At 43.9% G+C, this 26517-nt stretch overlaps 6 protein-coding genes across 8 annotated transcripts; 3 read left to right on the forward strand and 3 right to left on the reverse strand.

Moving 5' to 3' along the window:
* The first annotated feature begins 12052 nt into the window (after positions 1–12052).
* Positions 12053–13474, forward strand: LOC108155873 (probable RNA methyltransferase CG1239). 3 transcript variants are annotated; one of them, XM_017286994.2, is made up of 3 exons: positions 12053–12294; positions 12363–13127; positions 13185–13342. In XM_017286994.2, the coding sequence occupies exons 2-3, from the start codon at positions 12374–12376 to the stop codon at positions 13238–13240; spliced, it is 810 nt and encodes a 269-aa protein (XP_017142483.1). In that variant the 5' UTR covers positions 12053–12294; positions 12363–12373; the 3' UTR covers positions 13241–13342. The 3 variants fall into 3 exon arrangements, with proteins under 3 accessions (XP_017142483.1, XP_017142481.1, XP_017142482.1); XM_017286992.2 differs by having other exon boundaries at positions 12054–12294; positions 12363–13123; positions 13185–13474; XM_017286993.2 differs by having other exon boundaries at positions 12054–12294; positions 12366–13123; positions 13185–13474.
* LOC108155871 (CCA tRNA nucleotidyltransferase 1, mitochondrial) lies at positions 13395–15083 on the reverse strand. Its single transcript, XM_017286990.2, has 2 exons — positions 13886–15083; positions 13395–13828 (listed from the first exon to the last, which is right to left on the reverse strand). Exons 1-2 carry the CDS (start codon positions 14981–14983, stop codon positions 13484–13486), a joined length of 1443 nt encoding a protein of 480 aa, XP_017142479.1. The 5' UTR covers positions 14984–15083; the 3' UTR covers positions 13395–13483.
* Positions 15084–15244: 161 nt separating this feature from the next.
* On the forward strand, positions 15245–16497 carry LOC108155872 (glyoxylate reductase/hydroxypyruvate reductase). The gene is made up of 2 exons (XM_017286991.2): positions 15245–15493; positions 15555–16497. Exons 1-2 carry the CDS (start codon positions 15348–15350, stop codon positions 16456–16458), a joined length of 1050 nt encoding a protein of 349 aa, XP_017142480.1. The 5' UTR covers positions 15245–15347; the 3' UTR covers positions 16459–16497.
* On the reverse strand, positions 16448–20388 carry LOC108155870 (symplekin). The gene is made up of 5 exons (XM_017286989.2): positions 20217–20388; positions 19956–20149; positions 17755–19892; positions 16757–17679; positions 16448–16701 (listed from the first exon to the last, which is right to left on the reverse strand). Exons 1-5 carry the CDS (start codon positions 20301–20303, stop codon positions 16537–16539), a joined length of 3507 nt encoding a protein of 1168 aa, XP_017142478.1. The 5' UTR covers positions 20304–20388; the 3' UTR covers positions 16448–16536.
* A 336-nt stretch (positions 20389–20724) lies between these two features.
* On the forward strand, positions 20725–23984 carry LOC108156455 (nuclear receptor-binding protein homolog). Its single transcript, XM_017287917.2, has 2 exons — positions 20725–22420; positions 22489–23984. Exons 1-2 carry the CDS (start codon positions 21254–21256, stop codon positions 23296–23298), a joined length of 1977 nt encoding a protein of 658 aa, XP_017143406.1. The 5' UTR covers positions 20725–21253; the 3' UTR covers positions 23299–23984.
* Positions 23985–24395: 411 nt separating this feature from the next.
* Positions 24396–26042, reverse strand: LOC108156456 (m7GpppX diphosphatase). The gene is made up of 3 exons (XM_017287918.2): positions 25601–26042; positions 25393–25533; positions 24396–25334 (listed from the first exon to the last, which is right to left on the reverse strand). The coding sequence occupies exons 1-3, from the start codon at positions 25770–25772 to the stop codon at positions 24526–24528; spliced, it is 1122 nt and encodes a 373-aa protein (XP_017143407.1). The 5' UTR covers positions 25773–26042; the 3' UTR covers positions 24396–24525.
* Between the last annotated feature and the right edge of the window lie 475 nt (positions 26043–26517).

A 26517-nucleotide genomic window follows, 5' to 3' on the forward strand; every position in this document is an offset into this window, starting at 1 on the left:
TAACTCAGAGCCGTCTTCCTCCCGGGGTCTGTTCAACATAGGAGAAAAATTCGCCAGCAATTCAAACTCTATAAGGTCGCTGGCTTTGAGCGATCATGGTGGCCATCTACTTCCCTAATTGATTTCCCAGTGTAATGCTAATTCTAAAGTTTAGCCCGAAATAATAATTGTCGCTTCGTATCCCCTGAATAAATGACTCTTCAGGACTGACTGCAATCAACCGAGCCAGCAGTAAAAACACTGAACGTGACCTACAAAAGTTTTCCATTTGTAACTGAATATGAATTTCTCATATGTAAATGTAAAAGCATAAAAGCAGGAACACTCTTACAATGAGAGCAACTATGAATGAGCGTACATGGGGAATTAAAACAAGCCTTGAACCGACCTATGGATCGCCTTTATACTACGGAAACGTATGGGCTTTTGTCTGCATTTTCATGCAGATTTCCATTCCAGTTGCCATTTTGGCGTGGAACCTTTTTTGTAATCAATAGCACAGAACATGGGTTAGTTCCTATCTCCCCCTCTCATTCTCCGTCCCTCTCTGTGTTATCCATGTCACTCAATTATGGCAACAATTGGAAAATCCACTTCAATCCCGATTCGCCAACCAAGTGACAAACCAGCTCCTTTCCTTCCTCCTTTCCATCCTTCCATATTTCCACCGTGCCTTGCTTAGCTAGGACCGAATGCAAATGCAAATTCAAAATCAATCGATGGCCTCAGCCAGCCCAGCCGTAGCCGAAGCGTCCCTCAGCTTCCGCCCTGCGCCAATCGATTTGTTCGATGTTCGAGGGATTTCCTCGCTGATTTGCATAAGTTTCCACACGGCGCGCGTGCGCAGTCGATCTGCGTGGCTGGAGTGTAATGTAACCCTCCTCCCCGACTGAGTTGCAGGTCCATTTGCATAACACTGGCTCGGTTTCGGTTCTCGTGCCCGTGTCCTGGTGCCGGCTGCCTGCCTTGCAAGGCCCTGGTGGAAAAGTCGCCTGTGCCAAAATTATGCAAATATTGGTTAAATGCGTTTTAGGCATCAGGTCCCTTCTCGTGCTGGAAATTTGCATAATTTATTAATCACATACATGGGATAGGCCATGCGGAGGGTTGCAGTGCAAATAGTCGTTATTTTTTGTCAGCAGCTGATTTTTAGAATTCGTTTAATGCATTTTTGAGCATTTTCGCAGAGGAAGATTCTGGCAGAAAGATTTTCACACTTTTTGGGGAACCAAAACCTAAAACTTGGAGAACAATTTATCAAAAATATTTGCCTTTTCAGCAGCTGTCCGACTTGATTGATGATCGTTATGAGTTCCTTGGACTTGTCTCCAGGATTGCCAGAGAAATCATTAGCTCCGAGTCAAGTTACCGATCGCAGAAATTTCTCACGAGTTTTTATGGATTTTCGGGACATTTTTTCGATTTTCTGGAGGGTTTCTTTCGTAAAACTAATGACAATATTAAAATTAATGAAAGCAAGCGATGTTATAAGATACTTTACGGAGCACCCTGCAAATATTTACCCTTTTTCTGGGCGAAATGTTGCCTTAATTTAGGAAACTGCAATTTCTATTCCGCATCCCTGCCAGGTAGGAGAGCATAGAATCTGGCAAATTTTCTAATTGACAGGAAAGGGTTTCGTTTTCAAGGAGTTTCCTAAAGTTTCATTTTCCGCATTTTTGCAACCCCTAGCGAATGTCCTTTCTTGGCGAAGCCATGCCAGGGGTCAGCTGCCAAAGTTCCCTGAACTCTGCAGCGCGAATGTGGAGAAAATAAAAATTGGAAAGAAAACTGGAGGAGGAGGAGAAATATGGAATTATAATCTTATTACATCGTCACAACAAACAGCGCAACTCGGCGCCCCCTTGGCATCCCATGGGCATGGCATCCTTCGATCTTCTTCAGCTGCCTTTCTGGATGCTTGCCTGCCAGGAAACTGCGCACCGGCCGGAGATACCGACATTTGTCCCGAATTCCCTTCTTCGCAGAGCAATCCTTTCAGACACACACCGCACGGCGCACACAATGAGACGTGTCCTTACAAAAAGGATTACGCAGCATGCTTAGACAAATGCTTTGGAGGGAACATCTTGTTATGTGCTCGGCATCATCTCCCTCTCTCTTCGCAGCTTGAGGGTGGATTCTCGATACTCAATCGGTTTCCTCATTTTTTTTTTGTTTTTTGGCATTTTCTGTACAAATTCCGTTCTTGTTTAGTGGAAAATGCTCCGACCCTGCTTTAGTTTTTATTTAATTTTCGTTTTGGTTTTGGCAGTTGCGCAATCAGCCGAACAACGCCAACACTGTTCCAGGGAACAGGATTGGGATATCATGATCAAGGCACGTTTGCAGCCTGATTGGGTTTCCGTTTCCATTGTCCCCGAAGGAAGGAAAATCAATGCCAGTTCTGGAATGCTATGCAACCACTAAGTTGATACAACGTCCAATACTGTCCTTCAAAATAGTTCTTGAACACGCGTCTTGTTTTATCTTTAAATACAATTTCTGATAATTTTCTATTCAATCAAAACTAATTATTGTACAACAATTTTTTGATGGGTGTTTCAAAACTATTTAGTGTTATTCCTTGAATATATTTCTTGTTTTGCATTATTTTGATAAGATAATTATATTGATGAATTTGTAGATCAAATTAAAATGGGATAATACGTTCTATAATTTACCAAATCTAATACAATAATAAAAGAAAAGGTTGATTTACTAAGAATTTCATACCTGTGTTATTCATTTGACAATTTTCATAATTACTAGCTAACTTACATAAATAAATACAAAAAAAACAAATACCTTGCCATAAAAAAATATATAGTTAGCTTCAAACATCAAAACAAATTTTAGGATATCAGCGCTGTATCGCACAGTAACTTCTTAAGAACAACATTTAGTTAGTTGCTGATAATTACTGAAAATCTTTAATTATCTACGGGAGGATCGTATGTTATGTCCCAGTAAAATTTAAAGATGCCCTCTTTGAATTAAGCCAGAGCTCTACTGGAAATTGTTAAAAATTGTAATATTTAAGAATACCCAGAAAGTGAAAATGCCATCTGCTACCGCCGTAGAGTACTACTGTAGGGCTACATACTAAATGATGTTTTTAACGTAAATAATCTGACTCGGCACCCACTCTCGCATAATGTATGTACATGCATTCATACTCGTACATACACATTTGAATGTATGCAAGTAACTGTGTGCAACGGGAATTCCTCGATACGTGTGTCCTTACGGCTGCCGACGTGTAACCTCGAAATGTAAACACAATCATTAAGTCTCAATCAATATTCTCGCCCTGCACTTCGCCCCTGGACCTGTCCGAGCTAACCACATCAACAGTTTGCTAATGACAGCCAAAATTTATGCAAATTGAGTGTCAAACAAGGGCGTTGAAGGGCCATGTCCGATGGCAGTCACGTCATGTGACAATTAAGACAGCTCGTTTTCTTTCTGCTGCAAACTTTGGAAAACCGAAACTATTAAGTTTGGCTCTTTAAGGATCTGGGAAAAAACTGTTAAGCTTTAGTAGTGCGGCTGTGAATCTTGGTGGCCTAAGCAAATAATTAGGTACCAACTTTGATTAATATTTGTTTGGACAGTCAAGAGGAAGAGTCGCCCGGGAGGGAAGCGAAACCCACCCTTGGTCCCAAGGCTTTGCCATTTTTCGGCAACGGAAATTAAAGAAAAATAGGAAGAGATAGGAAGATGGTTTTCGCCTTTAAATCCCCGTCCAGTCAGGCATGAAGGCACTTTTGCCGCAGCTTAGCTCGCTCGGGCAAGGTCAGGGTCCATTAGGTTAAATGATATTGATGATGATCGCAGGGACCGATCAGATCAGCTGGCGCTGTCCCTTCGACTGAGGGTTACTTTCGCTTAAGATCTGCTTTTTATCTGCCATTTGCCTGGGAAAATTCTCACATTTTCACACAAAAATTATTGAGCTGTTTACGTTCGCTTTGGTCCCGGGTCTGGTCCTGCTAATAAAGCAATTAATAGGATTAAATATGCAAGGACACAGTGCCTATGTTGACAGTTGACTGGCCAGAGGTCAAGTTGCATTGGTCATTTGGCAGCAGCAGCAGCAGCAGCTCAGGGGTGGCCGAAACTGCCAAATAGTCAAATTGTTAGCTACTCGAATTTTAAGGAACCTTTCATCGAAAATAGGCCTAGTCCGTTACGTGATCTTCCAATCATTGATTGATGGTTATGCCTGGTCAAAAACTATTGATCATCCTGCCAAGGGTTGGCCCTCTCCACGGCCACGGTCTTTGAAAGTCTCGAATTTCCTACTAAGAAAACCCTTCGAAAAACTGATACTTTTTACACCAATCCCTTACGCGAAAATCGAATGACAAATGCCATCCTAATGATGTCAGCTGCCGCAACCAAGATTTATGTGAAAGTCTCCTCGAGGTGGTTCTTTCCGAAAGGGTAATGTAACCCTTGCCGTTTCTCCTTCATGCAAAAAGAGAAAAAGTATTTACGTGTTTCTGCCTGTCTGAGCAAAAGGATTCGAACACTGCAGTCGTGCTAAAAGGGAAACCTGCATTCTGCACTCCTTTTGCCCGGGCTGCATCGAAAATTCATGCCTAATCCTTTCCTTCTTTATTACTGTGTATTTTTTCCACGATTGTTGCCATTCCCCCGACATTCGATACTGCAAATTGCATAAACAAGGAGCATGGGAAATTAATAAATTGATTGAAGACGGCAAAAGGGTTGAGGGTTCCGCAGAAAAGCATTTTTGCATTCCAAGATTGCCGATATCTGAGGCTTGGGAAAATTGCAGAGCAAGATTGCGGAAATTGATTGTTCGTAAAGAGTTCGATATGGAAGTAGAAAAACTATTCATTAGTTCAAAGAAATACCTTCTATTCCCCTTTTTGGAATATACAAAATATGTGTGGCATATGTTGAAGTGATCTTTGCAAAGGAATAACCGATATGTTAACATATCATATAACTGTTGGTCTCCAAACACTTGCAGAATATGCTCGAAAATATAAATGAACATTGAATAATTTTTATTGTTTATAAAGATGGAATGGTATTTAAAAGATATTTTGTAAGGACATCTTAAAATTTCACACAGTGTTCCTTAAGTGGAACCTGGAGATTTAAATTGTAAATAGTTAATTACCTCAAAAAAGGATAAAGTCTCTACAGTGGGAGATCTTAGACCTGCAACTCCCTACATATATTTCCTTAAATTTTCCGACTGTTCTCCTAATGGAAGCCCGACCTCATTACTTAATCATATATTTGCAAATTTCCAATCGACTTCATACAACCTAACATCGTTTGTAAATGCGCCTTGAATTTCATGAATATTTAAAAGGATTGAACGGGGTTGCCCCTGCCAAACGAATACCGGGCTCAAGACGAACGTATTGGCACTTGAGGAGAATTAACATTTAGCACTGTGCTTGCCAAACAAAAACGCATCAAAATGAAATCAAGGACTTGGCTGCGGGAACTTCTAACCCGTTGGCCGGGGTGTTGAATCCGGGAAATTTGCATAACATTGGCACAAGTCAAAAATGAGTCCCGCATCCCCAGCCCAGCCCAATCTCATCCCTCGCCTGCAGGCCAGGACACCCGCTTAATTGAAAATGCCAAAATTATGCAAATTTTCACAAAAACTCAGATGTGCATCATTTGGGTCACATTTGTCGGCATGAGACTGTGGAAAATTTGCATGCTAGCGGAATGAATTCTCGGAAAATATATGCAACGCCATTTACAGTTTATCATTTATAACTTACGCTCTCTGAATAAAATTATTTTTATAGCTATAGTTTTTCTACTGCTAGGTAAAGTTGATTACAATCAGTGTAAGAAGGGATTTCGAATTTAGGAAGTGGCACTGGGGAAGTCTGAAGTCATAATAAAGCTTATATGTATATTCTGTTCTTGAGACCACTCAGATCTAAAATTTAGTTTTAGTTTTTTCCGACATGATACTTAAAATATTGAAAACTATAAAGCCGAATCGATTTTCATCGAGAAACATTGCTTAAATCATTGCAATCAGTGCTTAAAGAAATCTTTGCAGAAACATTTAAAGACTCAACCCACCAGGTGATGTTTACCAGTCCAACTATTTATGGCCAGGTCCATGTGCGCTTTTAAGTTAAGAGTTAAGATTTCTAGGATTATCCGTTTCGTTTTTTAGAGAGTACAAGCAGATTGATAGTTTTCCTGAATCTTCATTCATTCGCCCCACACGAGAATCTCCCATTGATTTGCTTGACTTGCCGTCGCGAGCAAAGCCTATACCTATACCTTAAGATATACTGACAATAGATCGATTGATAGATGATCGTAAAAGTTCAAGCAAATATTAATGATGCGTTGATGTCCTTGAAAAAGCCAAAACTTTTGACTTTGAATTTCCAATTCCATTTAAGAGAACGCAGCTAACGCGGTCTCGTCTCTCTCTCTCTCTCTCTCTTCGCTCTTTCAACCTACCACACTTTCCCCCCTCTTACGCATTTTATCCCTCTCTCACTGAACAGATTTTCGAAAATTCTGCGGGAAGGTCAGCGAATTTTTTGTTGTATTTAGCAAACATCTGAGAGCGTAACGCTTTTCTATGTCCTCAACAATTGAACACGCTGTCAGGCGACAGGGCACAGCATCCTTTATCCTTTCAGTACATAGGAGCCCAGCTACCCCTTTCCATGATGGCCGTGACAATGACAGCCTTTTGCCAAAATGTAGCATTTATAAATTTTTCAAATCACACAATTTCCAACAAAAATAAAGAGCTGAGCGGCAAAAAAAAAAGGGTGGATAGCTATGGGCTTGGGAGGTGAATGCAAGTCCAGCAGGAGATCCCAGTCATGAGTGGGTCTATGTAGTACCAAAATACATACATAGTTAGACATATGTACATATTATGTATGTATGTACCTATGCGTGTATCTTCGCATTATAGTTATTGTAGGTCTAGTCATAATTATATGATTTCCCTTGTTGAGATCTTTAAAACCTTTCCTTCACTGACCGACAAGTTGACCACGGGCGACTTCCTAATTAAACGCACGTGCTTTGGGTTTCGTGCCCAGAGGATGTGCGGACAACATCAAGTCGAGCAGGAATCGTGCCGGGCGCTGGTCAAGCGGTCACCCTGGCTGTCAAGGGGTTAACTTGTTTGGACACGCGCCACGAAAACCTACAAACAAACAATGAAAATTTATCAAAACGGTAGAGTCAAAATGGGCTGTGGTCAAGCGCAGACCATAACACGATTTAGGAAAACTGGTTTTCCGCCCGAAAAACGCCTGGAAAATGGTGTGAAAATGCACTTAGGCAATAATTAAGCGGTTAAACTTCAGAATGGAAATTTGAGGAAATGTAGCGTAGAACTTGAGTTTCTGGTTTCGCTTTCTGCACACAAAAAGTTTCCTTTTTCCCCATTCCGGACGGTTCGGCGGTTCAGGCGACCAACGAGTGCCGCCCCTTTAACCCTATTGAAACTCTATACAGCCATCGATCATGATCGCGCTTCCTTCCGCAAAAATTTCCCACAGTGCAAAAATCGCCAAAAGATTTCGATTGAGATCATGAAACGTAGCCCAGCGAAAAGAAATTTACGAGCGATCAAATAACCGAAAACCCCAGGCCAGGTATCAAAGGGTGCAGAGTATTGCAAGAGGTCCTATGCTTCGATCTCGAGTTCAAATGTGTCACGTCTTATGATGTCACTTTTGCCGAGGCTGCAGCACCAACCCCAATACCCAGTACCGGGTCGAAGATAGTCATCAGCCTTCTTCATCCTCATCCTCATCCCTGATCCTCGCAGGGTTCACAGTAAATTACGCGTAGAGGTGAAATACAAACAAAAGGAGATCGTCTACTCCTTGCCAAAGGTCTGTCTGAGGTCTCCAACCCTTGCCTGGCAGTTTTCCTTAGTTTTCCCCCTTTTCTTCTATTTTTTGTGACGAATTTAATGATTTTTGCCTCAAAACTGAAACGATTTTTCATTGACCCGGTATTGCGGGGTAGGTTCAGAGTTCGCCTTCGGTTTTTGTTATGCCAGCTTGAACTGCTAAATGCGTTCACCCGTGAAGACTGCTGACTAAGGAGAGGTATCCGGCCTCGACTATGGCCTGGTTTTGTGGCTTTTGTGCCGCATTAAGCTGGATTTATGGCATCGAGTGCCGATAGTCATGCAGATTAATGAGAGAGTGTCCCAAAGGTGAACCGCCATCTCGACATTTCCTTCTGTTCGACTATGCAAAGTTTTGCACTTTAGCACAACCTAAAATTAGAAAACCGAAACGGACTAGTCGGCATACGTACATGCTCGTACTCATACTAAAACGGGTAATGTCCCTACCACTATATGTGGAATTAGGAATGCAATATTATCTTATTTCATAATATGCGATTATGTCTTTTATCCACTCGAATATCTAAAAAGTTTTTAGACTTTGGGTTGAAACATCATTTGCGGCATTCAAAATTATGCTTACTGATCAACGGCGATTTGACTTTTATTTTTTGTATCAAAAATAATGTCGAAGCCTAAGTCTTATCAAATTACTCAAAACTAATAATTGTCATTGAAGGAAATCGTACAAAAATAAGAAACTTTAAAATCATGGTATAAATCAAGTTCTTCTAAGTCCATTGTGGGTGTAAATTATTAATTTAATTTAATTTAAATAAATCATTATTTACGGTACATGCTAAAAACTTCAGCCCAGTCACTAACATAACATTAAGGTAAATATGGTACCAATAAAACACAAATTTCTATCCTTTGAAATACATTCAGATGATATAGTTCAAGATGGACCACTGACAGGTCTTGGCGGTTCCAAGGTATCAATATTAGGGTCTGCGTAGTGTTTTAGCCAGAAAGTTTAAAAACTGACGGACAGAGGACTCTAGAATCAGACAGACGTGCATGGCTATATTGACTCAGTTTTCTGATCTGTCTTCTGATCAAGAAAATACTCTTTCATAGTATGCAGAAATATAGTTTATAGGGTCGGAGGTTGCTTCTTCCTGTGCGTTGTAAAAATCTGGTCAAAATCATAATACCCTCTTCTAGGGTATACACATTCTACCTTTATCTAAAAATGTTTATTTCGTAGAAAAAAAAGTGGACCACTCATACAGTAAATATGCAAATGATCGATAGATGCAGCCGCAGCCACACAACGACAAGAACATAGATTTTTCAAAATAATTTGATGCTACATTTGTATGCCCAAAAGGAAAAAGTTTGATGTGGAAGGGATGGCGGGAGGTGGGCTCGGAGTTCGTATGGAGAGTAGACCAGCACGCTGACCCAAAATTATAAAGTTACAATAGCGCGGGCAACCCTTTGCTACCCCCGAACGACTTGAATTACCAGGGCCCTGCTGCTGGACCACGGACCCTTGGACAGCCGCAGCTCATTGCTTTGCCCATCGCGTTGTCAACTCCGGGTACTGTGCGTGGTGCGCTTGTTAGTGACGCCGCCCTACAGGGCAACGGCGTGCATATGGGTATTCAAATTTTTTCATGCCCACCGATGGATTTGACCAAACAAATCCTTTCTAATTTCGCTTCTGCTCCGAGCCCAGAGTGCTGCGCATGTGCAGCAGATTACTGGTGGACGCTGTGCAGCTTTGGTTCCTTGCAGCCGAGCACGACAAACGGGTTTTGAATTTCATATGCCTCAGGATGCCAGTTGTCCGTGTGTGCGTGACCCATCCATCAAGGGACGTGGACGGGCGGAAGCTGCAGAGGGGCAAAAACAACAAGTCATTTGAAGTTTTAATAGATGTTGCATCCTTTTGTTCAGGAAAGTAGCTAAAACTGGTTTCTAGGCAGACCAACCCTCTCCCCTGCCTTGCCGTGTCTCAAAATTTGAACTGAAATTTTATTTTAATTTTTCCTTTCACATTGGACAAGTTCTGCCTGGGAAATGTCTTGTGCAAACCCTTTCTTTTTCTGTAAAATTTACAATTTATTTTGATAGAATTTATCTCTTGCCGCCTAATGAGCACTTTGGGTAATGGTATGTTGGGAAGGCGTTGGGAAATTAAAAGGATTTTAAAAATCATAGCTGAAGCCACATAAACAGTGGCGTCGTATATATACATATTCTTTAAGAAGACTTCCCTCTTGGAAAAATCACCCACATGTCGGACATACCCGAGTCGCTGCCAGATCATTGTTATGCGTGTGTCAACTAATGAAAATTTAAAATTCAACCCTTGCCGGCATTATACCAGTGCCCTGTCCGAATTATCATTGGTATACTTTGCTCGCCCTTTTGCGGAGCGGGGTCAACATGCGGCGTACGCTCTACTGGTCAGGAATACGCTTCGCCCTACCTTTCGCGGCTACCAGGATACACATTTAACGAATATTTCAAACAATGGTCATGATTCAAAATTGCAAATTCATAAACGTATACGCATACGCTTGCTTTGCAAATGTAAGAAATAAAATCGAATTACTTGAAATTTAAATTGAAGAAGAGACAAATTTGAAATGGGCGCCAAAGTTTATGTTGAGCTGGTCTCACTAATTATATTAAGCTTACACGTTTTCCAGCACTAGACTTCAGGGGTGCAGAACATTTATTTCATCAATTCAAAACAAAAACCAAACTCTCATCCTTCAAAAATAAATTTTTATCGAAATATATGTTAAATACAAATTAATTTTTATTATGATTGATCAATATTTAATCAAATTAGTTTAGCTTGTGGTTCCTTTTAGCGTCTCTGCGCTCATAAGTTTGAAATTTAAATTAAATTAATTAATTAGCTTCAATCAGATACATAGCGGGGAGGTCTGCACTTAGACTGGGGAGTCGAAGTATAGTCGTAATTTTGAATAGAATAATTGTCTTTCATACGTAAACGGTAGCTGTTGCAAGTCTAGTAATAGTTTTCGATCATGGACTAGAACTCTTAACTTATTACGCTTATTTCAATATTCCACCGAAAATATTGAAAATTATTGGGATAATTTTCCGCGGTTTAGCTTAAGTTGTTATCCTGTTTAAATAATAAGAGTTTAGGTGGGCTACGTTCGTTTTTTCAGGGCATACCCTGGGGGAAATGGATGTTATAGAATTGAGAAAATGTTTGTCATCCCAGGCTCCAATTAATGCAAAAACAATTTAGTCTCTGTTTTAAATATCACGATGATTTTTGCAGTTTATTGTCATCTTACAGAGACCAAGAATAGGTATAAGGAGATATATATGTATGTATATACAAGATAAAAATCATATGCATAAATATATCTAAAAAATATCAATTTGAGAAAATTTCTTTATTAATTTCGGTTTAAAAACAGTTCGGAAAACAGGATCTTCATATTTAATTAACGAAATAGTGTATACAAAGGCCTTACAAAGGGTATACATTGCGACTGTTTTTTGTTTGTTGAACTATTTTGTTTATGCCTTGTTTAAGCCAAAATACAATAAAAGCAAAGACTAAAAACTAGCCAATCTTGAAGAAAACGGCTTAAATTATGTGGGCAGAACTAAGAATTTTAGTTAGCCAGAAACATTCAACGGAATCTCTAAATTGAGCAATATGAACGACCATCCTCTTTCGTTTTTGTGTTTTGACCTATTTCGCTAAAAACCTTTTTTTGTTTGACCTATTTCGCCAAAACCTTTTTGTAGACAAGATCCAATAAAAGCAAGTATTAAAAATAAGCCAGTTAAGTAAAAAATTGATTCAATAATCGGATAAAATTATGTGGGCATGGCCAAATGTTCTATATAGCTGGTAATATTCGACGGAATAAAGATTTGAGCAATTGGAACGATACTCGTTTCTTGATGCTACTGTTGTATGCCTTGTGCGTCTGCCTACAGTGGCTTCGAATAACAGTAAGTCCTGATGTTACAGGGCACTCCCAAAAACAACCGCTGTTCCTCGGCTATTCCGTGCTTTCCACCTTCTTCGCACTTACAGTAAAAGTCGAGCCACAGAGTCCGCAGTTGCGATGCCGAAACGACGAAACCCGCGTCATGCGATAGTATCGATAACGCCTCACATGTAATTTTCAATTGTACCAAGTACAACACAACAAGGCAAAACTTCCCATCTCTAAGAAAGTATAATGATATTTACAAATTCTTTGAAAAAGAAAACATCAGCGCGTACCAAACACTAATTACCTTCATCGACGAAATTAATGTAATGCTATAAACAGTACTCCAACATCTTCTATTCTTTGACTTGGCAATTTCCACCTTCAAAAGGCGGGCGGCCAAATAATCCCACGCTACGCACGGGTAGAATGGTAACTTAAACACTCAAAAAAATAAAAATAAAAATAAAACCACCATTTGGATATGTTTTAAAACTTAGTAGATTTCGCCATGGAAGTGGAAAACAATAACAACACGCAGCTTCCTGCAAATACACCAGAAAAGTGTCCCGAGAAGAGAAAAGCTACCTTCGATGACAAGCCACTGGAAATCAAAAGACTGAAAGAGGACTGCTCCGAGGTGGAGACTACACCTCGGCCTCCACCGCAGAGCCCAAAAAAGCGCTTGCAACTAGACGGAAAGCCTCAAAACAACAAAACCAAGCGCAACAAAGATCTTAATTTCTTGTATGGTAACTACAAGCACTACTACGGAAAGCGCATACTGGATAAGGACTTCCACGACATACGCTTAGATGTGCTGGGCACTCAGCCGGAGCTTTTCCGCGACAAGCAGTTGCTCGACATCGGCTGCAATTCAGGGCATCTGTCCATTGAAATTTGCAAAAAGTTCAATGCCAAGAGTCTCGTCGGCCTGGATATTGACCGCGGTCTTGTGAAGGATGCTCAAATGACCATTAGCTCCTTGAAGCACCTGACGCCTCCAGGGTCTAGGTTTCCTTACAATGTGAAATTTTTGCATGGCAACTATGTCCTGGATGACGATGTACTACTAGAGATAGAGCGTCCCCAGTTCGATGTGATATTGTGTCTCTCAGTCACTAAGTGGATTCACCTTAACTTCTGTGATGCTGGCCTGAAGCAGGCTTTCCGCCGCATGTTCTTGCAGCTGCGGCCGGACGGAAAACTCATCCTAGAGCCTCAATCTTTTGATGGCTACAGGAGACGTAAAAAAATATCTGTAAGTGAGTGCATATGCTCGTAAATGGTAATCATTCACTTTCAAAGTACTTCACATTTAGGAACACATCAGAGAAAACTACAATTCCATCAAATTTCGACCAGACCAATTCCCTGAATATCTGCTCAGTCCAGAGGTAGGCTTTGCCAGTATGGAGCTAATGGGCATACCTGAACACTGCAAAACTGGATTCAAGCGACCCATTCAAATATTTAAAAAAGTGTAGTTATTTGATGCCAACCGGAATAAACTCAAATAAAAGGTGATTGTATAGTTTCCAGAAAAGCACTTCATTAACAGGAGGATTTTAGGTAAAGCTATATACAGAAAATAAATTTAGATTCTTGATTACAGATCGTGCTACTGAGTTCGTTTCTTTTTGCTTGGTGCACCTGTAGGTGGCTGTAGTTTCTCTAAAATCTGTGGAAGCTTCTCCAGTAGCTGACCAGAGGTTAGCTGGAAGTCGCTATCTGCCCACATAAGGCGCAACATTGATAGACCAGTGCCAATATTCTTGCCAGAAAGTCCATGATCCTTGAGTATATTGCCGTTGAGGGGAAAACTGGGGGTTGACCATGCCTTCAATTGATTGTAGAGCTCTACTTTGCGGGTATACTTGAGAAGTTGCTCGACGTAATCCCGCTTGGCGTACGGCTGCAGGCATAGTTTTTGATAATCGCGTAGGGTAGTATACTCCGAGTCCACCTGGAAAGCAAGCATTTTAATAAGATATTTTTAACCGGGAGTGAGCGTTGTATTTACCCTCGTTCGCTGCTGTGTAATAAACAAAGCCAGATCCCTTTCGAAAGCGGACAGCTTTAAGCGCTCGTGCAGCATCATAGCGTCTTCAACCGAGTGAAGCAGCCCCGTCATGTACAAAATGGGATAGTGGGGCTTCTCAAAAATTTCCAAGGTTTCACAAAGGATTTGAAATTCGTTCAAATTGGGCTTAACAGGAAGCCCACAATGCTGAAACAGGTTGCAGCGGTGCATCTCCAACACCAGTTCGGTTCCGTAATTTCCCACAATTATCTTTTGCAGCTCTGACCAAATTCGCTCGCCGCTGATCCTTGCCAAACCTTCAGCGTTTTTCTTGATGGCGGCCAAGGTGCTGGGATCATGACTTTCTGCATCTTTTGCTATGCGTCCATAAAAGCGAAAGTAGCGCAAAATGCGCAAGTAGTCCTCATTGATTCGTATGTCAGCATCACCAACAAAAACAACGCGACGCTGCTGCAAATCATCGTAGCCATAAAAGTAGTCATAAACAGTGCCATCAAAGCCGAGGAACATAGAGTTTATAGTCAAGTCACGACGGTTCGCATCCAGTTGCCAGTCGGTAGTGAAAACGACTTCCGCGTGTCGGCCATTGGTGCGGACGTCGATGCGCAAAGTGGTCACTTCGAAGTTCTCCTTGCCATTGATCCGCGGAGTAATGGTTCCATGCTTCTCGCCCTTGGAATTGATCATACGAACGTTTTCCTTGGTAAACATATCTTTCATCTGATCTGGCGTGGCTGTGGTCGCGAAGTCAATGTCCTTTGGCTTGATACCCATTATAATGTCGCGGACGGCTCCGCCGGCAATTCTTATCTCATAGTCATACTTTTTGAAGAGGGACACCAACGAGTCCACTTCCGGAGTAAAAATGCCATGGAACTCGGGAGTATCTACCTTCCTGAACGCAGGATCCGCACGCATTCTCGGTGGCTTTCCAAGCTGCGAAACCATTTCGGCTGACAGCTCCTTTGGTGGAGTAGACGGCCCCATTCGACTGGCCCGTGTATGCAACCCGCGTTGATGGGAGGCAATGGCTACAGGAATACTACGTACACGTTTGATCAATATTACGAATGCCATGCATCTAGAACTTTTCGATCGGCAACAACAAGGTAGCTATTTTTTGTTTGGCGTTTCACGATGATGTTTTGTTTGGTGTTGCCAGATAGCATAAATCAACAAAACAGCTAGATTGACAGAAAATCAAAATTATGTTTACACCTGGCATTGAAAGAATTTATGGGTATATTGCATTCAATTATATGTACATATGTAACTAGAATATAAGAGGATAGCGAGCAGAAATTTGTATTTGAATTTTTCCCCGCTCCTTGTTGTGAAAAAAGCTAGATCTGACGAGAAAAAAGCTTAATTGACAACACTGTACCGGGCTGAAACCTGTTACTTGGTTGGCACTCTTTGTAGTTTTCAAACTTCTTTATTAATGCGACCACGATTGCTATTGACACAAAGCATAAAGCTGTTGCCGGTATTACGATTACGTGGAACAAGAACAATGAGCTCAAAACCAAGAGTGTATGTGACTCGACCAGATGTTGATGCCAGCGGTTTGGAATTGCTGCGTAAGAGGTGGTCTACTAGTCTGCCGAGATAAAATTCATATTTAATTAATAGACTATTTATCTTTCAGTTGCAATGTAAGCACATGGGAGGAAGCTCTGCCCGTGCCTCGGGAAGTACTGCTTCGTGAGGTTGCGGGTTGTGAGGCCGTTTACTGCGCTCTTACAGACAAGATCGATGCAGAGGTATTGGATGCTGCCGGCTCTCAGCTGAAGTGCGTGTCCACCATCTCAGTGGGCTATGAGCATATCGACGTAGAGGAGTGCAGGAAACGTGGAATACGAGTGGGCTTCACTCCGGATGTGCTGACCGATGCCACGGCGGAGTTGACGCTCGCGCTACTGCTGGCTACCAATCGACGTCTGTTTGAAGCGAGTAAGCAAGTCTACAACGGCGGCTGGAAGTCCTGGGCGCCCATGTGGATGTGTGGTCAGGGCCTGAAGGGGTCTCGGGTGGGGCTCTTGGGCTTTGGACGCATTGGACAGGAGATAGCAGCGCGAATTTTCCCTTTCAAGCCAGCAGAGATAACCTACACGACCCGCACGGCTCGGCCCCAAGAGGCGGCAGCGGTGAACGGCCGTCATGTGGACTTTGACGAAATGCTGCAAAACTCCGATTTTATCGTGGCCTGCTGTGCTTTGACCCCGGAAACCAAGGAGATCTTTAACGCTGGGGCTTTTAAGAAGATGAAACCCAATTGCATTTTTATAAATACTGCGCGTGGTGGGGTTGTTGTCCAAAAGGCTTTGCATGAAGCACTAGAATCCAAACGTATTCTAGCTGCCGGCCTGGATGTGACCACACCAGAGCCACTGCCTCTTGATGATCCTCTTCTTAAATTGGATAATGTGGTCATATTGCCTCATATTGGAAGCGCCGATATCGAAACACGCAAGGAAATGTCGCGCATCACTGCGAGAAATATCCTGGCTGCCCTGACAGGAGGAAAAATGGAAGCCGAAGTAACAGTCTAATATTTTTCTTATTCATTAAAGTTAAAAATCTAATCTGTATCCAAACAAAACAATTAATATTTCGCCTCGTGATACACCCTATTCCTCCCCAGGTGGCAAGGGCTGGTTAAGATCGCTAGAAACTGGTGGGGGAACGGGCAAGGGCGTCAGAGACGTCAGCACTGTGGAAATCACGCAGATGTCTGAGGGGTCCTGCACCTCTTTTTTAATCTGATCCGCAGACATGTAGCCGCCACTTTCGTCCTGCGAATACAGATTATTAAAGAAATCTTTATGAAAGGGGAAAAATACTCTTTACCGTGATGAAGACATCTACCGCCTTTCCTGAGATGATGTCCAAGATCTGCTGTGTAATCCCACTACCATTCATCGGTTCATCCTGCACGCTCTCTGCATACTCTAGCAAAGCAGGTCGCAGGTCTGGGCACTGCTGGAGCCCGTCCTGAAGTTGCGCTGGCGGAAGGTTTAATAGAATCGGCAGCGACTGTGGCTTAAGGCGCTGCACCGTCTTGAGGAACCCCTCCCAGATGACCTTCTGTCGCCAAACCTGCTTCATTATTAACCTCTGCAGTAGATTCAGCAAAAAGTTAGATAGTCGCGGATAGAGCGTTAGACTCTGGATCGTTGTTCGCATCATCAGAGTTGGCAATGGAACAACTTCCACTAGTTGCTGAAGGACGGCCATGAGTACCTCCTGCGTGTACAACTCCCGCTCGCCCAGACATAGTGACGTAGCCTTTACTATAGACTTTAGATCACAAACATTCGTATCGATGGTGTGAAGGGCCACCAGGAGATCAGTGGGCGACAGAGCCATCGTCTGATGGGCAAACTCGGCCCCAATGCCGAGCAGCCGATTGAACACCTCCTTGACAACGGCAGGATTCAATTTAATCAGTTTGGGCAACACGCTGATCAGTTCGGAGCGGGACAAACCACTCAGCACGGGTATCATAACACGCACATCCTGCAACCTTTTCTGGTAAAGGTCCCGCACTCGTCGCACCAGATCCACAGGTGGTGTCGGCACCCGCTCTGTTAGTATATAGATGATGCGGATCACAAGGGTTTCCATTCCCTTTGGGCAGTCCTCTATTAACTGTAGAAGGGTAGGATTCTCCACACCAAGCTTCTTTATGGGAATGTCCAGACTGCGCAAGATCGTGCGTTTCAGCTCCGCGGAAGTGGTCACAAAAACTTGGCATACTTTCTCAACGTAAACTATAATAAGAGGAACGAGAACCAGATTCACTGTATATGCTTATTTTGAACTAATTGTTTGAAATCCTCTCTTACCTTCCGGTTTGTAGGGCAACAGCGCGAGAGCCAGGCCCAGACACACCTTGGTGGTGTCCTCGCGCCAGTCTGTATCGGCGGTGGGCCTGCCAAAGTCCTGTGAGAAAATAGAGGACGGGGGCCTCTCCTGCTCAAGAAATTGTAGCCATTCTAGAGCAAACTCATCGATCCGTGCTGGCAGAATCTTGTGCACATGGTAGAGGTTGACCAAGTGGCTCAGAGAACGGTCCCGCAGATCAGCGCGTTCGTGTACAGAAAAATTGAGTAGAATTCGTATAAAGCGGTTTTTTCGCGGAGGCCTTAGTACGGTCAGATCTTTGATCAGATCCAGACCATGCTGTGAAAACTCATCGACCAGACTTAGCTGGACCAGGTCCCCCACGACATCTTCTGGTAAGATTGGCGCCTCCAGATACACACGGCGAAGGAGAATGATCTTCTCCTTATGCTCACAGCGCTCGCCAATTCCGAAAATGAGCTGATTTAACAGCTCATTGTAGGCATGATCTGGGCGATTCTCTCTCTTGACATAGGTGTGTCTGGTAAAACCCTGCAGCAGGGAGTACTCCTCGAAGAGCCAGGAGAAGGCAAGATCTATGCGCTGTTTGACGTCCTCTAGAATAAACTCCATGATTCCGTAGCGCACATTATCTGGAAATGTGGCCGCTATGACAGTTACCAGCTTGCGGCGCTTGGAAGACACTCCCCCCTTGACGCACTGCCGTTCCGAGTTTAGAATTCGCTTGACTGCATCCACCAGGAACTTTTCCTTTACGTTGCGGGGAAGGGGTTTGGTAATCTCCTGCAGCTTGAGCGTCTTGGCGCGCTCTCTCATCCGCTCAATGACAGTCTGTTCGCCCTTAGCCCTTTCCATGGTCTCGCGCAGCTTCTTCGTGGCCTCTTCCTTGCGCTGCAGCTCTTCCTCGCTCAACTTGCGAGCCGATTCTTCATCCACGTCCATTGGTGTGACCTGAGGAGCTTCAGGGGTAGTAGATACTTCTCGACTCTTCTTGGCTCTCATGGGTGACTCCTTGCTGAAGGTAGCAGCGCCTGGACCCAGGCGATTTTCTGTAAGCTGCTCACCAAAGATCCGCGATATGTTGCTGACCTGCTGCTGCAGAGACATTTGTTTGATGGGCGTATACTCGGTGAGAAACTTTTGAGGGACCTCCACTGGCAGTCCAGGCAGAAACTCCACTACCAAGCTGACCACCACCTCTGGAGCGCGGAAATGTTCGGCCAGGAATTTTTCGTTGACCCTGGTGGACTTCTGTCGCTGGCGCTCTAGCTCTTCCTCGTCGAGTTCCAGTTCCCGCGTCTCCTGCTCACGCTGCTCGCTGGCGATCCGCGCTTTTTTCGCCAGACTCTGGGCCGCGTTTTCTAAAATGCGCTTTTGCCGTCGAGCCGTTTCCTGCTTATCCATCTTGGGTATCAGTTTCTGTATCTCATTGGACGTGGAACCCAAGTCCATAAGCATGCCTCGTATCGTGGCAGAGAACTCGTAGGCTCCTTTGTTCTTCAGCAGCGTCTGTAGCTGCATCTTGAGGCTCTTGCGGACTGAGCTCACCTGGGAGTCGGTGAGCGTGGGCGGAAGATTTGCATTGAGCTGCTTGAAGGCCTCCACCACAGCTCCCATGAAAACGGGTCGCATTTTGGCCACTGTACACAGGCTGCTGGTACAGGCAATCAGGTTCACAGAAGATATGTGCGTTGTGCCGTGGAACTGCAGCATGATGTCGAATATGTTGGTACCCTCCTCCTGTAATTTTTGAGCGCGGATGAGCTTGCAATTTTCGGGAACGTCTACTAGGGAGAAGTCGCCTTCCCGCTTGAGGCTGTCCTCGTCGGCAAAGCTCTGCAGGACTATAATGCCTTCTAGGAACTTAATAGCATTGGTACGTATGCCATCGTTTTCGTTGTCAATCAGGTCCAAAATCTGAGCCTTGATCAAGCTAAGGATATTCCATGCCTGCTCGGCGCTGTCACTGGGATCTGTGAGACTGCATAAGTACTGCAGTCCATTTTTGTATATGCTACCACAGGCCTGGATCACACGTTTGATGACTTGCGCGGAACTGTCTCTCAGCAGCATGGAGATGATATTGATCACGTATGGAAGCAGCTCCACTTTCACCTTGCTGTAAGTCAGATATTATAATGGACCACTATTATGATGTCTTGCTTGAGCTGGCGATAGTTACCAAACTTGCTCCACAAAGCAAACCACTTGCTTTCTCACGTCCATGTTCTGATCATGTGCCAACGACAGAACTGGCTCCAGGAACTCTTCGGCTAGTTCCACGCAGGAGCTTAAAACGGTTTCCTGCACTTTCACCAGTAGCTCGCATTTTGTTGTAGCCGGAGCCGCAGCCAACTCGTTGCACCACTCAACCACCTGGATATACAAACATAGAGAACAATGTAAATTAGAAGCGCCGTCGGCGTAGTGAACAGTACATTACCTTGGCTCGTGCGTTGGCTGTTTTTTCATCTGTGAATAGATTGGCGGTTTCTGAGACAAACTGACTGCGCCCAATTATACTGTCCATTTTGAAAGATAATAATTAATTCGTTTAAACTTAGTGTTAAATTTATTTATTTGATTGACACTTTCGGCACAGATGACACAAAAATATAGAATTATATCGATATTGCACTGCTCACATTTGCGTAAGTTCCAAGCGATGTATCGATAAGCGGCAGTGCTGCGAACTCAGCTATTTTATAGCAGTTTGCTATTCAGATATTTGATTGCTAGACAAATGGGAAATCTGTAGCCTAAAATCTGCTTTTTAAAATATATATTTTGTTCTCCAACTGTGTGGTACTACATTTTAAGGCCAAATACCTATATGCCTATAAGCCCGATACGAATGACGAATGTGTCGAAAAAGACAATTATCTTTTAATGAAAATTAGCTTCCTGCTTTTATTAGTTGGCATCACTGATGGGCGGAGGGGTGAGTATCGATAGTCTCGATTGCATCGATTTACTCACATTTTTTGTGTGTTTTAAAAAGCGTGAAAAAACGCCTAAATAAACCAAACGGCCGCGTGTCAGCAAATAAGTGCAGTAAATTGATTGACGTCCGCGCTGCAGTTGAAAAATAAAGCAATCGAAGACGCTAGGAGCCCGAAAAACGCCCCAGCAGCCGCAGCTCATTGGCAGCCAACATCCGCAGCCGAAACGCAGAGTGTTATTGAACAACGGGGAGGCGTAGAGGGAGGTGTGTGTGTGTGTGTGTGTGTGCGCGTGCCTGTGTGTATGTGTGTGCTTGTGAGTGGGCAGAGGTGGCGGCTGTGGAGTAGCAGCGGATGTAGTTTGGAGCACAGGCACCGCGGATACCACGAAAAGCAAACATAGACGACATCGACGAATCCGAAGAGCGAAGAGAGCAAGAGAAAACAAACATTGGGCCGCGAAACTAAAGGTTTGTTGAGGTGGAAAGCAGCAGTAGCAGCAGGCAGCAGCAGCAGCAGCATCGGTGACCGCACCCTAATGTCAAATAGTCAAGCGAATGCCGGCAGCAGCGGTAGCGCGGATGAACCGACCCTGAACCCGTCGGGATCGGCCACGTTGGTCCCCAACCTGACGACAACGAATGCATCCTCTCAAGCAACGCCAGCGTCAACAATTCCCCAGCAGCAGCAACAGCAGTCGCAGCCGCAGCCACCACCTCACATAGTGGGAGCTTCAACAGCTGATGCTGGTGGCGGGGTTGGTGTGGTCGTCGCAGGGGGAAGCGAGGGAGTCAATTTGGATTCATCGCCTAGGGAATCCGGCGACGATTCAGAGGATGAGAGCGAGATTCTGGAAGAGTCGCCGTGCGGTCGGTGGCTGAAGCGGCGCGAGGAGGTCGACCAGCGGGATGTGCCCGGGATTGATTGTGTCCATCTGGCCATGGACACGGAGGAGGGTGTCGAGGTCGTTTGGAATGAGGTGCAATATGCCAATATGCAGGAGCTTAAGTCTCAGGAGGAAAAGATGCGTCAGGTCTTTGACAATCTACTGCAGCTGGATCATCAGAATATCGTCAAGTTCCATCGCTACTGGACGGACACGCAACAGGCGGAGAGGCCGAGGGTGATTTTCATTACGGAGTACATGTCATCCGGGTCTCTAAAACAGTTCCTCAAACGCACCAAGCGCAACGCCAAGCGATTGCCGCTGGAGTCGTGGCGACGCTGGTGCACTCAGATCCTGTCCGCGCTCAGCTATTTGCATTCCTGCACGCCGCCCATCATCCATGGAAATTTAACCTGTGATAGCATTTTCATCCAGCACAATGGTCTGGTCAAGATCGGCTCCGTGGTGCCCGACGCTGTTCACTACAGCGTTCGCCGGCAGTGGGACCGCGAAAGCGGTCGGGAGCAGGAGCGTGAGCGAGGCGCTCACTATTTCCAGGCGCCGGAGTATGGAGCCGCCGAGCAGCTGACTGCCGCCCTAGACATCTATGCTTTCGGCATGTGCGCCCTGGAAATGGCAGCTCTCGAAATTCAGCCCAGCAACAGCGAATCGACTGCCATCAACGAAGAGACCATACAGCGCACAATCTGCAGCCTAGAAAGCGATCTGCAAAGGGATCTGATAGAGAAGTGTCTCAACCCCCATCCCCAGGACCGGCCCAGCGCAAACGATCTGCTATTTCATCCACTGCTTTTTGAGGTGAGTTCTGGGGCATGCTTACTGTGGTAGTCAGTCCATCAGATTCATCCCATCTTTGACCTTTGCAGGTTCATTCTCTCAAACTTCTGACCGCCCACTGTCTGGTCTTCTCACCCGCCAACCGCACCATGTTCTCAGAGACTGCATTCGACGGACTGATGCAGCGCTACTATCAGACAGATGTGATAATGGCCCAGCTGATGTCTGGCGGACAGGAACGTCAGTACCGACTGGCCGATGTAGCCGGAGCAGACAAGCTGGAGAAGTTTGTTGAGGACGTCAAGTATGGGGTATATCCGCTGATCACGTACAACGGCAAGAAGCCGCCCAACTTTCGCTCACGGGCAGCCTCGCCGGAACGGGCCGACTCTGTTAAGTCTGCAACCCCAGAGCCGGTGGACACGGAGTCGCGTCGCATTGTCAACATGATGTGCAGCGTGAAGATAAAGGAGGACAGCAATGACATAATAATGACAATACTTCTACGCATGGATGACAAAATGAATCGCCAGCTGACGTGTCAAGTAAACGAGAATGATACGGCGGCTGATCTCACCAGCGAACTGGTTCGTCTCGGCTTTGTTCATCTCGACGACCAAGACAAAATTGAGGTTCTACTGGAGGAGACGTTGAAGGCTGGCGTTATGAGCGATGGGGCTGGTGCCGAAAGCTCGGGAGCTGGGGTGACCACGACAGCCACCATGGCGGCACTGGAGCAGCTGGAGCGTAACTGGTCAATTTCCGATGCGGATAAGACAATGGGGAGCAGCATGTCCTCGCCAGCAACTGCTATGATGTACGTGCCACAGGATCAGCAGCAATACCAACAGCAGCAGCAGGATGCGGACGTTGATCAATCGGGCACGACGAGCAATTGAGAGAGAGCATATGATTAGTATTCAGGGCAAGCCGGCGCTTATCGTATTGTTTTTATTATATGTATTGGGAAATTACACATTACGATTTTATTACTACGATTATTTGTTATTTTTATATATGCCTATACCTATATATGTATATGTATGTATGTATTCGAAATAATATTTATGTATGTATGTACCATAAAAGATGTTGAACCAGGCTTCCATGCTGATGATTTCGAGACACGCCCACACACATGACACTTACGACACGCAGCAGCTAACGAGCTTAAAATATCCAAGCATCCGCTTAGCATAGCTCCGCTCAAAGGAGCGAACTCGAATCGAATTCGCAGTTCTCAAAGCTAAACACAACGCAAGTCGAAAACTAAATACAGAAAAATAACGAAACCCCCACGTTTCAAAAGAGCGCCTTGGCGCCAATATGATGACATCTAGAATTTCATAAAATTTGATAGTTTAGGCACGCCGAGACGAGAACAAACCTAAAAGCAGTGGCGTGTATTTAACTGTATTACAAATATGATCAAATACGCAAGGCCACGAAAAAATAATAAATAAATTATTGAAATAAAAAACAAAAAATATATAACACAGGCAGAGCATAAAAAAACAATACACAACAGACATAGCTACACTATTGATAAATAAATAAAGAAGGCAAACAGCTGACTAACTCTAGACATGTTTCGCGAGCATTTCATTTCAATTAATCGTGCTGGCAATTGGACTTGATTAGCTAGCCAGTTCGTCTATGTGTTATGATGAACAGACCAGATGTCCGAAGCTTAGAGCTTGCTTAGTAGCGTAGGTGGCCTAGTTAAGACAGTGCGCTTGAGATTCGACTAGCGATGCACAGCAACCGAAGCGTTAAATATATGTACTCAAAGTAAGTCAATTGACTTGAGATAGATGAATAATTCCATTCGGCTATTTCACGTCTTGATCAGTAGCAGAATAAATTGTCCAGAAAAATTATTATACAATCCAGGAAGTGAGCAAGTGACCCAAACTGAAAAATGGTTAAGATACCAAATGGAATAGTTTTTTTTTATTTTGCTTTAAATAAAGTATAAAAACTAGACTATTTTGATAGATAAAATATTAGATTTCTTTTGCAGATAAGGTAATAGCGTACCCGTAATAGGTAACGATTAAAGTGGTATGTACTTCCGAAGAAATCGTTTATTTTGCTCTTATTTCGTGGGCTTGCTTGATTTAAGCCTATGCACAGGCTTGGGCAGGTACCTCAGCCTCCTTTGGCTCTGGTGTGGCCAACTTTATGCGTTTGCATTCCCTCTCTTCTAGGTCACCATCACTAAAACCTTCGATAGCTGATTGCACCGCAGGCACTTTTTCCTGCTCTTTCGAGTCACTTCTCGGTGCTGCTACACTGCGAACGGTTATCTTCTCCTCATACAAATCCAATAGCTTATTACCCTCATACAAGACGAAGGGTAAAGTGGCGCGCTGGTAAAAGTCTGGCAAAAGTTCCAAGTTGCTTATTACAGTGTCCAACATGTGGGATTTCTCGCACCAAATGCCTGGGGCATCGTTCCTAATGGGATTAATGTGCACATGCAGATGGTAGAACGAGGGCTGATAGTGGAAATACATGCGGAGCTGGTTGGGATTGAGGCCATATCGTTTCGAGATGGCATCCTTAGCGGACTGGCGCATATTCCGCAGCAGCGGCAGGTGGTTGCCATTCAGATCACGAAGGGATTTAATATTGTGTTTGTGAACTATACCGAGCAGGTAGAGGTTTTCTACATTCCGACCATCCCATTTTAGATCTGGCAGCAGAATGAAGCCGGTTTCTGGATCGTTATCCTCAAATACGATTCTCTCGGTTTCCTTCTTGTGTTCCAGTATGTTGTAGACCCATTCCAGAGAGAATTGACTCAGGTTGATGTACGGAAGCGTTGTGCTTTCGTAGAGATCTGGCGTTTCTCTAATGAGATACTTCTGGCATATGGAATACTTCTCGACGTGCTTGTCTGTGGCCGGATAAATCACTGTGCTCTTAACACCTATAAAATGGGAAAATGTTGATTACGTGAGCAGCAAAGGCGACCGATTTCCACTTGCCGCATAGATCCGGACTGGGCACAACCTGAAAACTGCCGTATATGTTATTAATGAACTCCGTGTCTACCTTTAACTCCGCGCTAAAGTAACTTGGCTTTGCCGCTGACTCTTTGGACGTGGACACGTCGCTCTCCTGATACGCTGCAGAGAATAATAAATGATAGTAAAACACATTTCAGAACCGCGTCATTTACCATTTTAAACACACCATTTTTCTCAAAAACCACAATAGCGTCGTCTGTCTCGGAGAGATCCGGGAAGGTGCCCAGCAATGCAATACTCTTTCGAACACTGTTGTTATGGAGAATCCGCTTAAGTCGGAACTTTGAAATATCATAAGTCGGCGACTTCACTTCTGAATTTTCCACTTGCTCCGGCATTTGAAGATATTTTATTTTAATTTATTTTTTTTTTTTTTGGGTTTAAGTTACCATGCTACCCGTGCGTAGCGTGGGATTATTTGGCCGCCCGCCTTTTGAAGGTGGAAATTGCCAAGTCAAAGAATAGAAGATGTTGGAGTACTGTTTATAGCTTTACATAAATTTCGTCGATGAAGTCAATTGTACGCGCTGATATTTTCTTTTTCAAAGAATTTGTAAATATCATTATACTTTCTTAGAGATGGGGAGTTTTGCCTTGTGTTGTACTTGGTACAATTGAAAATTACATGCGAGGCGTTATCGATACTATCGCATGACGCGGGTTTCGTCGTTTCGGCATCGCAACTGCGGACTCTGTGGCTCGACTTTTACTGTAAATGCGAAGAAGGTGGAAGGCACGGAATAGCCGAGGAACAGAGGTTGTTTTTGGGAGTGTAACATCAGGACTTACTGTTATTCGAAGCCACTGTAGGCAGACGCACAAGGCACTTTTGCTCATACAACAGTAGCATCAAGAAACGAGTATCGTTCCAATTGCTCAAATCTTTTTTCCGTCGAATATTCCCAGCTATATAGAACATTTGGCCATGCCCACACAATTTTAGCTGATTAATGAATCAATTTTCTACTAAACTAGCTTATTTTAAATACTTGCATTTATTGGATCTTGTTTAAAAAAGGTTTTAGCGAAATAGGTCAAAACACAAAAACGAAAGAGGATGGTCGTTCATATTGCTCAATTTAG

The sequence above is a fragment of the Drosophila miranda genome, chromosome 2 (genome assembly GCF_003369915.1).
Source record: "Drosophila miranda strain MSH22 chromosome 2, D.miranda_PacBio2.1, whole genome shotgun sequence".
In the NCBI taxonomy this organism is placed as follows: Eukaryota; Metazoa; Arthropoda; class Insecta; order Diptera; family Drosophilidae; genus Drosophila; species Drosophila miranda.